The 13,543-nt window shown below is 43.1% G+C and overlaps 1 protein-coding gene across 1 annotated transcript; it reads left to right on the top strand.

Moving 5' to 3' along the window:
• Positions 1-932: 932 nt before the first annotated feature.
• On the top strand, positions 933-4,367 carry LOC138904740 (uncharacterized). Its single transcript, XM_070193245.1, has 3 exons — positions 933-1,441; positions 1,837-1,946; positions 3,154-4,367. The coding sequence occupies exons 1-3, from the start codon at positions 933-935 to the stop codon at positions 4,365-4,367; spliced, it is 1,833 nt and encodes a 610-aa protein (XP_070049346.1).
• The last annotated feature ends 9,176 nt before the right edge of the window (positions 4,368-13,543 follow it).

The following is a 13,543-nucleotide window of genomic DNA, read 5'->3' as shown; positions in this document are numbered from 1 at the left end:
GGAAACAAAGACAGGGGCAGCACCTGCTAAAGATGCCATTCTCTACGTTCCTAGGGCCTCCAGGAAGGAACAACTCATGTTGAGACCTCTAAAAAGATTTAAACAGAGGAAAGCCACCCTAAATGTGCCAAAGGTGTATGTACCAAAAGGGACTTATGTGGCGCAGAGGCCAATAATCCCACCCAGGCTGGATGAGCCTTTGGTCATCAGCCGCGCACCGCAGAATCCCCCGAGAGACCCCACTGCCATCCCTTGGAACTACAATAAGACAGTGGTCACATACAAAGGAAAGGAAGTCATGGGAGAAGTAAATGAAATGAACCAATCTGGGAAGTATCACAACCCAAAAGAATTGAACAAATCAAAGCTAAATAAGGAGAAGCGGTTTCCACTCAAGAAGCTGGTGAGTGCTGAAGAAGCGGAGGAGGTTTTTCGAAGGATGAAAACTTCGGAATATGCCATAATTGATCAACTTAGGAAGACTCCTTCCCAGGTTTCACTTTTATCCTTGCTGATGAGCTCAAATGAACATCAGAAGGTGATTCTAAAAACATTGAATGAGGCATATGTCCCGATTGAAACTTCAGTTGAATAATTGGAAAGAATGGCTGAGCGATTTTTTGAATTCAACTGGATCTCCTTCAGCCGCAATGACTTGCCTCCAGAGGGAGCCTCTCACAACAAAGCCCTTCATTTGACTATCAAGTGTGAAGGATATTATGTGAATAGGGTTGTGCTAGACGGTGGGTCCGAAGTCGGCATTTGCCCTCTCTCAACGCTACAGAGGATGGAAATCGGGACAGAAAGGATTAGACCAAACAATGTCTGTGTGCGCTCTTTTGATGGCATCAAGAGAGATACGATAGGGGAAATTGACTTGATTCTAACCATTGGCCCATGTGGACTTTGAAGTAATGTTCCAAGTTTTGGACATGGATACTTCATATAACTCTCTCCTAGGAAGACCATGGATCCATACCGCAAGAGCTGTGCCGTCTACTCTCCATCAAATGGTCAAGTTTGAACATGAAAACCAAGAAATTATCATCCACGGGGAGGATGAACAGTCTATTTATAGGGACCCGTCAGTCTCGTGTCTCGAGGGTAGAGAGGGAAGTGAGCACATTGTCTATCAAGCCTTTGAAATTATGGTTGCTGACCAGTGCGAAGAAGGAACCCCGTTTCCTCAACCCTGCTTATCAAATGCATCAATCATGGTGACCAATAAAATGATCAAACATGGGTACAAGCCCGGTAAAGGGCTCGGGGTATCCTTACAAGGAATCACAGAGCCCGTCACTTTGACTGCCAATGAGAAGTTCTTTGGCAAAGGTTTCCAAGGTAGCAATGCCGACATAAAATGGGCCGATAAGCGTAAGAAAAATGGATGGGTCTTGCCTCAGCCAGTCCCGCATCTCGCCAAGTCATTTGTTAAGCCAAAGTATATAGAAGAAGAATAAGAGGCCTTCACAGCCGAAGAAATTGAGGACATTTGTGAGGCAATGAGACAAATGTTGTACGAGGTTCACATGGTCAAACCGGGGGAAGGCTCAAGCACTGATGAGGTGAAGTACATATGGCCAAATGCTAAACTTCAAAAATTGAAGGCTACTCCATTCCCTGTCAGGCGGGAATCCCCGTAGTTCAGTCTTGCTATCTTTTCTGTATTCCGAGTTATTTCAGGGTGTAACTCGAATGTTTTTATCTTGTTGTCTTTTCATTTCATTGCAAACCCTCCTATCTTCAAATTCAATGAAATGAAATCAATATTTCATCGTCTATGAATCTTTTTTATTCTTTCTGATTTTTTCTATTTTCTTATCTTTTTCTTTTCAGTTCTAATAATGCGGACTTAAATAACATGACATGCTTGCGGACTTCATGCCCAGATCCTAAAATGATGTCTAACTGTGAAATAATGAATCAAGAACCAGAATATGATGAAGGTGAGGCTTTTAGGAAAATAAATCAAGAATTGGAACAATTCGAGAATAAGCCTAAGCTAAACTTAAATGAAACCAAGCCATTTATTCTAGGCAGTTCATAAGAGGTCCGGAAAACCATGATAAGCATTCATGCCGATGAAAGAACTAGAGATGCATTGATCCAAGTTTTGTTTGAATTCAAAGACTTGTTCACACGGTCCTATGATGATATGCCAGGGCTGAGTGTCGATTTGGTGGTACATAAATTGCCAACTTATCCCGGTTACCCACCCGTCAAACAAAAGCAAAGAAAATTTAAAATAGACATCAGTGATAAGATCAAAGAAGAAGTCACTAAACAATTGAAAGTTGGTGTAATCCGAGTGGTCTGATACACCACATGGTTGGCTAATATGGTCCCAGTGCCAAAGAAGGACGGGAAAACCTGAATGTGTGTTGATTATCGGGATCTGAACTAAGCAAGCCCTAAGGACAACTTCCCATTGCCAAACATCCATATTCTTGTTGACAACTGTGCGAAACATGAGATACAGTCTTTCATGGATTGTTATGCTAGGTATCACCAGGTTCTAATGGATGAAGAAGAGGCAAAAAAGACGACTTTCACCACACCTTGGGACACTTACTGTTACAGGGTCATGCCATTTGGTCTGAAATGCCGAGGCAACCTACATGAGAGCCATGACTGCCATTTTCCACGACATGATGCACCAGGAAATTTAGGTATATATGGATGATATAATCATTAAGTCCAAAACGCAGGAACACCATGTGCGGGATTTGAGAAAGTTCTTTGAGCGTCTGCGCGAGTATGACTTGAAATTGAATCCAGCTAAATGAGCATTCGGAGTTCCATTTGGGAAACTTCTGGGGTTTATAGTTAGCCGGAGGGGTATCGAGCTAGATCCAAAAAAGATAAAGGCTATTCGGGATTTTTCACCTTCGAGAACCAAGAAAGAGGTCATGAGTCTACTGGGAAGATTGAATTACATTAGCAGGTTCATTGCTTAGCTTACTACCACGTGTGAGCCCATATTTAAGTTGCTGAAGAAAGATGCAGCGATCAAATAGACAGATGAATATCAAGAGGCTTTTGATAAGATCAAAGAATATCTGTCAAATCCGCCAGTGTTGGTTCCACCCGAGCCCGGGAGACCTTTGTTTTTGTACCTGACAGTCCTGGAAAATTCTTTTGGCTGTGTCCTAGGGCAACATAAAGTGACCGGGAAGAGAGAGCAGGCCATATACTACTTGAGCAAGATGTTTACCCGTTATGAAGCCAAGTATACTTTGTTGGAAAGAACTTGTTGCGCCCTAACTTGGGTCGCCCAGAAGCTCAGACATTATCTTTTGACCTACACCACATATCTCATAACCAGAATAGATCCTCTGAAGTACATATTCCAGAAACCAATGCCTATGGGAAGGTTTGCAAAATGGCAAATCCTGCTCACTGAGTTCGACATTGTCTATGTCACTCGCACAACGATGAAAGCTCAAGCCTTGGCAGATCATCTAGCTGAGAACCCGGTTAATGATGAATACCAACCCCTAAGTACATACTTTCTGGATGAGAAAGTAAACTCAGTTGAAATAATTCCTGAGCACACCAGTGCTTGGAAAATGTTCTTAGATGGAGCTGTAAATGCAAAAGGTGATGGGATTGGTGCAATTTTGATTTCGCCCACTGTTCAGCACTATCCGGCCACAGCCCGGCTTCGGTTCTTCTGTACGAACAACACTGCCGAGTATGAAGCGTGCATTATGGGCATGAACATGGCAGTTGATCTGGATGTGGAAGAATTATTGATCATGGGAGATTCTAATTTGATCATTCGGCAAGCCCAGGGTGAGTGGGAAACTCGAGACATCAAGCTTATCCCATACAAGCAGCATGTGGAAGATCTTAGCAAATGGTTCAAGTCCGTTAAATTCAGGTATATTCCTCGATTCCATAATGAGCTAGCTGATGCACTAGCTACCTTGGCTGCAATGCTGTCGTATCCGGGCAATGTCCATATTAACCCATTGGAGATCCAAATTCGAGAAAGACATGGTTATTGCAATGCAGTTGAAATAGAACCAGATGTTCAACCATGGTACCATGATATCAAAAAGTTCTTAAAAATAAAGGAATACCCCGAGCAAGCCAGCGAAGACCAAAAGAGAACCATCAGAAGGCTTGCCAACAGTTTCTTCCTAAGCGGAGAAGTTTTGTACAAAAGAACTCCAGATCTGAATCTTTTAAGGTGTGTAGATGCCAAAGAAGCTGAAAAGATCATGAACAAAGTGCATTCAAGAATGTGTGGGGGCCACATGAACGGATATGTCCTCGCAAAGAAAATCCTGCGGGCAGGGTATTACTGGATGACCATGGAAAATGATTGCTTCAGTTTTGTCCGAAGGTGTCATCAGTGTTAGATACACAGTAACCTGATTCATGCACCGCCTTCAGAGTTGCATCCAATGTCAGCACCTTGGTCGTTTGTCACTTGGGGTATGGATGTCATTGGGCCAATCGAGCCGAAAGCTTCAAATGGGCACAGATTCATCCTGGTTGCCATTTATCATTTCACAAAGTGGGTTGAAGCAGTCACTTTCAAAGCCGTCACCAAGAAAGCAGTGGTGGACTTCGTGCATTCCAACATTATTTGTCGTTTTGGTATTCCAAACACTATCATTACAGACAATGCTACAAATCTGAATAGTCACTTGACGAGGGAGGTATGCGAACAGTTTAAAATTACACATCGCAACTCTACCCCTTACCGGCCCAAAGCCAATGGCGTTGTTGAAACGGCAAATAAGAACATCAAGAAGATCCTCAGGAAAATGATTCAAAGTTCTAGACAGTGGCATGAGAAGCTGCCTTTTGCATTATTGGGATATCGCACAACTGTGCGCATATCAGTTGGGGTCATGCCTTACTTATTGGCTTATGGCACTGAAGCTGTAATACCTGTAGAGGTTGAAATTCCCTCTCTTCGAATCATTGTTGAAGCAGAGATCGACGATGATGAATGGGTCAAGACCCGGCTGGAACAATTAACTATGATTGATGAAAAGCGGATGGCCACGGTTTGTCACGGGCAGTTGTACCAACAAAGAATGGTCCGCGCCTACAACAAGAAAGTGCGGCCTAGAAACTTTGAAGTGGGGCAACTCGTTCTAAGGCGTATTCTCCCGGATCATGAGGAAGCAAAAGGAAAGTTCGCTCCAAATTGGAAAGGTCTGTACATTATAAGAAACTTGTTGCTGAAAGGGGCATTGTTCTTGGGAGACATTGAAGGAAATGATCCCGAAACAGTTGTCATTGTGGATGCGAATAAAAGGTATTATGTTTAACCCCTTTCGCGGTCTTAATACTCTCCGATTGGGATGACGAAGGATTTCATTCTCGCTACCCAAACACTATCAACCCTTTGCAAACCCTTTGAGCCGCTTACTTTTCTTTGATCACCGTCTTCGGAACCTGAAACTCATATACAAAAAAAAAAATAGTTTCCTTGAACTACGTTCGACTTGATTCCGAAAGGATACGTAGGCAGCCTCTCCCTGGGGTTTTGTCATACCAAAATAAAAATCCACATTTCCCCAAAGTTGAAACTGGGTTGAAGTTATAACGGTTCGGCGATGGTTCCGCCTGAAGGTTCTGAAGTTGTAACCCGATCCAAAACCTTTTATCTAAATCCTTTTTAAGTCCTTCTGATCAATCAGCGAGAATTTTACTTGGACCTGTTGCCACCAAATGAGAGAAATAAAATGAGAGAGTATTGTCGGTGAAAACCATCATGGGCACTATAAGGCAATGATAAGTAGAGAAATTGAAAATGATAGAGTCTTGTTAGTGAAAACTCGCAAAGAGCACTATAAAATGACGGTGAGAAAAGAAATGAGAGAGGTTGGCTGGTGAAAACCCGCAAAGGGCACCATTGATCAAAAGAGGATTCTCACAATCATCGACATAGTCCTGGGCAAGGTTTCACGGTTTCGAGGCAAAAGTTGTGATGAATTTCTGAAAGCTGGACGGTTTACACAGATCAGCATCCAGTCCAAGAGGCATGTCATGTTCATTGAAGTCCGCATGCATTCCAGATAAGTCCTTCTTCATTTTCCTCGAAAGGGATACATCTCGTCCAAATCCATTTGTCTGTTTCATTGTTTGCTTTTCTTTGAATCCCTTTCGGTCTAATTCTGTTCTGAAACCAAGACAAAGAAATGACGGCAAGATTGATTTACAGGGCTTTTGTATGGTAAAGCAAATATTCAAAAGGCACTCAGCCTCGGCAGGGGGATCAAGTCGACTTCGTCTGCCCATGGTGGCCGATGTTTCAAAACCAAAAACTCCTAAAAATAAAGGAAATCAAAGTCAAATGCCCACAAAGGCAAAATAAAATTGAAAGTTTAAGTCCCACGTGATTAACCGTCATGGCAAAGTATGGAAAAGCCAGAGGTTCTCTAGGGCCAGGAATGAATCAGTCCTCAGGGAACAAGCAAGCAATTGAGATCTTCATCAACGAAGTCAGGCCGAGATCAAGTGACCGAAACGCCCAAGGCCATAAAACCAACCACTGTTTCAAACTAACAAATTGTTCTTTGTTTGAAAAACAGGAAACAGGTGCAATCCAAAAGCAACCTTGCAAGAAGCAGGTGTAACCAAAATGAAACTGCGCAAGGGTTAGAAACAACTTTACAGCAACAACTCAAAAAGGGAGGTTTTCTCCAAAATTCTATTCATTTACCCATTCTTTGAAATAGTAAAAAGAAAAGAAATAAGAAATGATGATGAAAATGATGGGAAAAAAAATTCAAAATCATGGTAGTATAGGGTCTCCAATCCCTAACTGCGTTTTTTCCAACATGGGGTCTCCATTCCCTAATTGATGCCAATATAAGGACTCTACTCCCTAGTTGATGACAGCATAACCTGAAGCCAACATAGGGTCTCCACTCCTTAGTTGATGATTTTCTGACGTAGGGTCTTCACTCCCTAGTTGATGCCAGCATAACCTGACGCCAACATAGGGTCTCCACTCCCTAGTTGATGCCAATATAGGGTCTCCACTCCCTAGTTGATGTCAATATAGGGTCTCCACTACCTACTCAATGCCAAAATAACCTGATACCAACATAGGTTCTCCACTCCTTAGTTGATGATTTTCCAACGTAGGGTCTCCACCCCCTAGTTGATGTCAGCATAACCTGATGCCAACATAGGGTCTCCACTCCTTAGTTGATGATTTTCCAACGTAGGATCTCCACTCCCTAGTTGATGCCAGCATAACCTAATGCCAATATAAGGTCTCCACTCCCTAGTTGATGACAATATAGGGTCTCCACTACCTAATTGATGCCAGCATAACCTGATGCTAACATAGGGTCTCCCCTCCTTAGTTGATGATTTTCCAACGTAGGGTCTCCAATCTCGAGTTGATGCCAGCATAACCCGATGCCAATATAGGGTCTCCACTCCTTAGATGATGCCAATATAGGGTCTCCACTCCCTAGTTGATACCAGTTTAACCTGATGCCAGCATAGGGTCTCCACTCCTTAGTTAATGATTTTCCAACGTAGGGTCTCCACTCCCTAGTTGATGCCAGAATAACCTGATGCCAATATAGGGTCTCCACTCCCTAGTTGATACCAGCATAACCTGATGCCAACATAGGGTCTCCACTCCTAAGTTGATGATTTTCCAACGTAAGGTCTCCACCCCAGTAGATGCCAGCATAACTTGATGCCAACATAGGATCTCCACTCCTTAGTTGATGATTCTCCAACATTGGGTCTCCACTCCCTAGTTGATGCCGATATAGGGTCTACACTCCCTAGTTGATGCCAGCATAACTTAATGCCAACATAGGGTCTCCACTCCTTAGTTGATGATTTTCCAATGTAGGATCTCCACTTTTAGTTGATGCCAGCATAACCTGATGCCAACATAGGGTCTCCACTCCATAGTTGATGCCAAAATAGGGTCTCCACTCTCTAGTTGATGCCAGCATAACCTGATTCCAACATAGGTTCTCCACTCCTTAGTTGATCATTTTCCAACGTATGGTCTCCACCCCTAGTTAATGCCAGCATAACATGATGCCAACATAGGATCTCCACTCCTTAGTTAATGATTTCTAACGTAGGGTCTCCACACCCTAGTTGATGCTAGCATAACCTGATGCCAATATAAGGTCTCCACTCCCTAGTTGATGTCAATAAAAGGTCTCCACTCCCTAGTTGATGCCAGCATAACCTGATGCCAACATAGGGTCTCCACTCCTTAGTTGATGATTTTCCAACGTAGGATCTCCACTCTATAGTTGATGCCAGCATAACCTGATGCCAATATAGGGTCTCCAATCCCTAGTTGATGCCAAAATAGGGTCTCCACTCCCTAGTTGATACCAGCATAAACTGATGCCAACATAGGGTCTCCAATCCTTAGTTAATGATGTTCCAACGTAGGGTCTCTACTCCCTAGTTGATGCAAGCATAACCTGACACCAACATAGGGTCTTCACTCCCTAGTTGATGCCAATATAAGGTCTCCACTCCCGAGTTGATGCCAGCATAACCTGATGCCAACATAGGGTCTCCACTCCTTAGTTGATGGTTTTCTAACGTAGGGTCTCCACCCCCTAGTTGATGTCAGCATAACCTGATGCCAACATAGGGTCTTCACTCCTTAGTTGATGATTTTCCAACGTAGGATTTCCACTCATTAGCTGATTCCATCATAACCTGATGCCAATATAGGGTCTCCACTCCCTAGTTGATGCCAATATAAGGTCTCCACTCCCTAGTTGATGCCAGCATAACCTGATGCCAACATAGGGTCTCCCCTCCTTAGTTAATGATTTTCCAACGTAGTGTCTCCACTCTCTAGTTGATGCCAGCATAACCTGATGCCAATATAAGGTCTCCACTCCTTAGTTGATGCTAATATAGGGTCTCCACTCCCTAGTTGATGCCAGCATAACCTGATGCCAGCATAGGGTCTCCACTCTTTAGTTGATGATTTTCCAACGTAGGGTCTCCGCTCCCTAGTTGATGCCAGTATAACCGATGCCAATATAGGGTCTCCACTCCCTAGTTGATGCCAACATAACCTGATGCCAACATAGGGTCTCCACTCCTTAGTTGATAATTTTCCAACATAGGGTCTCCACCCCCAGTTGATGCCATCATAACCTGATGCCAACATAGGATCTCCACTACTTAGTTGATGATTTTCCAATGTAGGGTCTCTACTCTCTAGTTGATGCCAACATAACCTAATGCCAATATAGGGTCTCCACTCCCTAGTTGATGCCAGCATAACCTAATGCCAACATAGGGTCTCCACTCCTTAGTTGATGATTTTCCAACGCAGGATCTCCACTCTCTAGTTGATGCTAGCATAACCTGATGCCAATATAGGGTCTCCACTCCCTAATTGATACCAGCATAACCTGATGCCAACATAGGATCTCCACTCCTTAGTTAATGATTTTCCAACATAGGATCTCCACTCCCTAGTTGATGCCAGTATAACCTGATGCTAATATAGGGTCTCCACTCCATAGTTAATGCCAATATAGGGTCTCTACTCCCTAGTTGATACCAGCATAACCTGATGCCAGCATAGGGTCTCCACTCCTTAGTTGATGATTTTCCAATGTAGGGTCTCCACTCCCTAGTTAATGCCAACATAGGTCTCCACTCCTTAGTTGATGCCAATATAGGGTCTTCACTCCCTAGTCAATGCCAGCATAACCTGATGCCAACATAGGGTCTCCACTCTTTAGTTGATGATTTTCTCCACCCCCTAGTTGATGCCAGCATAACCTGATGCCAACATAGGGTCTCCACTCCTTAGTTTATGATTTTCCAACGTAGTATCTCCACTCCCTAGTTGATTCCAGCATAACCTGATGCCAATATAGGGTCTCTACTCCCTAGTTGATGCGAATATAGGGTCTACACTCCCTAGTTGATGTCAACATAGGGTCTCCCCTCCTTAGTTGATGATTTTCCAACGTAGGGTCTCCACTTCCTAGGTGATGCCAACATAACCTGATGTCAATAAAGGGTCTTCACTCCCTAGTTGATGCCAATATAGGGTCCTCACTCCCTACTTGATGCCAGCATAACCTGATGCCAATATAGGGTGTCCACTCCCTAGTTGATGCCAATATAGGGTCTTCACTCCCTAGTTGATGCCAGCATAACCTGATGCCAACATAGGGTCTCCAATCCTTAGTTGATGATTTTTCAACGTGTGGTCTCCACTCCCTAGTTGATGTCAGCATAACCTGATGCTAATGTAGGGTCTCCACTCTCTAGTTGATGCCAACATAGGGTCTCCACTCCCTAGTTGATGCCAGCATAACCTGATGCCACCATAGGGTCTCCACTCCTTAGTTGATAATTTTCTAACGTAGTATCTCCATTCCCTAGTTGATTCCAGCATAACCTGATGCCAATATAGGGTCTCTACTCCCTAGTTGATGCCAATATAGGGTCTATACTCCCTAGTTGATATCAACATAGGGTCTACCCTCCTTAGTTGATGATTTTCCAATGTAGGGTCTCCACTTCCTAGTTGATGCAAACATAACGTGATGTCAATAAAGGGTCTTCACTCCCTAGTTAATGCCAATATAGGGTCCTCACTCCCTACTTGATGCCAGCATAACCTGATGCCAATATAGGGTGTCCACTCCCTAGTTGATGCCAATATAGGGTCTTCACTCCCTAGTTGATGCCAGCATAACCTGATGCCAACATAGGGTCTCCAATCCTTAGTTGATGATTTTTCAACGTATGGTCTCCACTCCCTAGTTGGTTTCAGCATAACCTGATGCTAATGTAGGGTCTCCACTCTCTAGTTGATGCCAACATAGGGTCTCCACTCCCTAGTTGATGCCAGCATAACCTGATGCCACCATAGGGTCTCCACTCCTTAGTTGATGATTTTCCAACGTAGGGTCTCCACTCCTTAGTTAATGCCAGCATAACCTGATGTCAGTATAGGGTCTCCACTCCCTAGTTGATGCCAATATAAGGTATCCAATCCCTAGTTGATTCCATCATAACCTGATGCCAACATAAGGTCTCCACTCCTTAGTTGATGATTTTCCAACGTAGGGTATCCACTCCCTAGTTGATGCCAGCATAACCTGATGTCAGCATAGGGTCTTCACTCCCTAGTTGATGATTTTCCAACTTAGGGTCTCCACTCCCTAGTTGATGCCAGCATAACCTAATTCTAATATAGGGTCTCCACTCCCTAGTTGATGCCAGCATAACTTGACGCCAACATAGGGTCTCCACTCCATAGTTTATGCCAATATAGGGTCTCCACTCCCTAGTTGATGCCAATATAGGGTCTCCACTCCCTCGGTGATGTCAATATAGGGTCTCCACTCCCTAGTTGATGCCAGCATAACCTGACGCCAACATAGGGTCTACACTCCCTAGTTGATGCCAACATAGGGTCTCCACTCCCTAATTGATGCTAGCATAACCTGACGCCAACATAGGGTCTCCACTCTCTAGTTGATGCCAATATAGGGTCTCTACTCCCTAGTTGATGCCAGCATAACCTGATGCCAACATAGGGTCTACACTCCCTAGTTGATACCAATATAGGGTTTCCACTCCCTAGTTGATGCCAGCATAACCTGATGCTAACATAGGGTCTCCACTCCCTAGTTGATGCCAATGTAGGGTCTCCACTCCCTAGTTGATGTCAGCATAACCGGATGCCAGCATAGGGTCTCCAATCCCTAGTTGATTTTATTTTATACATAGGGTCTCCACTCTCTAGCCTACGTTTCCTCCGGGTACACCATTCCCGCCCTTTTATCGCTTTCAATAATGAAGTAGTATAGGATTTCATTATAATAACTCACGAAATTTTCCTAGTGAAAACAGGGGTAGAAAAAATTCGTTCGTTTGTTTTGATGCCTGAGCAGGTTATACCTCGAGGCACAGGATTCGAGACGACCAAAATAAGAAGTCTCAGTCCAGAATAAAAGAAGGAAAAGAAAAGAGTTAAAACCAAAGTGCAGAGGCAGAGAAACGATCTGGACCGCCCAAAACATGAATCATTCCACAAGCTTGTCCCATACTGATCTGAAAAGCTGAAGAAGAATGAACTAGCACCTGTAACTAGCAAGCATCAAGATTCAGATAAGAGTCTGCATGAAGAACCAGCCAAGATTCAAGATCAAACTTCAGAATATTTATAGATAGGAGTCTTGTAACTCGTAGCTGATAGATTTAGTTAGTCTTTTTCATTTTGACTTTGGTGTAATAAGGAGCTCAGCAGCAGTAACAGCAACAACAGCAGTGATATCACAGCTTCTCGGTAGTCCCAGCTACCAAAACTTCCAGAACTACACCGACCTGATTTCTTTATAGCCAGGGATATGTAGGCAACCTCCGAAGCAAGGTTCGGTCAAACTTTTTTAAAACGCTTCCCGTGGAGTATCCAAACGGGCAAATATTGCTCATATTTGCTCACTCTATATTTTCCCGAAAACTCTTCATCTTTCCAAGCAAAGAGGGCCAGCTGTGAGCTCGTGATTTTTGGCCGACTAAAATACTCCTAAAAAATCCACGAAAATAGATGTTTTTTAATTATTCTAGTTTTTATAGAATTTTTATGAATCTGCTGTTAATTGTTGTTTGCATGTTTAATATTTTTAAAATCATAGACAAATACCAAAAAATATCTAAAATATTCATTGCATAACATTTTAGGCCTTAATTGTATTTAGGATTTAATTACGTGAGTTAATTGCATTATTAAATAAAAATCACAAAAAATGGTCATTTTTACAAATTTAGTTTTTAGTTTTAAAATTAGTATTTTTCTTTCATTAATTTTAAGTTAATTAATTATTTTTATGTTAGAAATAGATAATTAATTCAATTTCACAAATTAGATTGTTTTAGAACTTAACTTAGGTTTTTAATTAATGTTGTTAGGATTTAAAAATTCAAAAAACAAATGAATGAAAGGTTGTTTGGTTCAGAATTGGGCCATAACCATTTCAGTGGCCCAATTTCCCTTTAAACTCACACCAATTACCCGTCCAGTTCGTTCCCTTCACTAAGATAACCAAACGACGCCGTTTTGGTGATGCCCTATCTCAACCGTTGATCTCCTCCCCATCCAACGGCTCCGAACTCCCCCACCCCTTCCCTTATAAGTGTCGGAACCCCCCTCCCCCCCCAAGACCCTTAGAGATGCCCTACCCCCCTTTCACTCTCTTTATCTCTCTCAAATCCCTAACCCTAGCAGCCCCAAATTCTCACAGACCCCCACCTGCGGCCGCCACCCTAGCACCACCAAAAGACCTCCAAATCCGCCCAAATGCACACCCCACACTCCTCACATCATCGACCATCAGTTTTCCCCAAAATCCCACCAAATTTAGCGAATTTTAGATCCAAAATTCCAGAAAAACCCTAGTCCGGCCTGTTCCAAATCGCTTTGGTATTTTTGTTCGTTTTGGTTCGAGACTCACATGAATCGAGTGCTCTTGATGAGAGCAATCATTTTAGGTTAGTTTCAACCCATTTCGAAGCTACCAGAGTCCGGTCTACT

Source organism: Nicotiana tomentosiformis, chromosome 2 (genome assembly GCF_000390325.3).
Source record: "Nicotiana tomentosiformis chromosome 2, ASM39032v3, whole genome shotgun sequence".
Lineage (NCBI taxonomy): Eukaryota > Viridiplantae > Streptophyta > Magnoliopsida > Solanales > Solanaceae > Nicotiana > Nicotiana tomentosiformis.
Note: the sequence above shows the minus strand (reverse complement) of the source record. Positions and strands in the feature narration are given on the sequence as shown.

Bases quoted from the DNA above. Each gene is read 5' to 3' on its own strand.
- LOC138904740 (XM_070193245.1), top strand. From the start codon at position 933: ATGGATACTTCATATAACTCTCTCCTAGGAAGACCATGGATCCATACC. The intron at 1,442-1,836 runs GTATATAGAAGA...TTTTCTTTTCAG, and splicing joins AAGTCATTTGTTAAGCCAAA to TTCTAATAATGCGGACTTAA. The intron at 1,947-3,153 runs GTGAGGCTTTTA...GCTGTGTCCTAG, and splicing joins AGAACCAGAATATGATGAAG to GGCAACATAAAGTGACCGGG.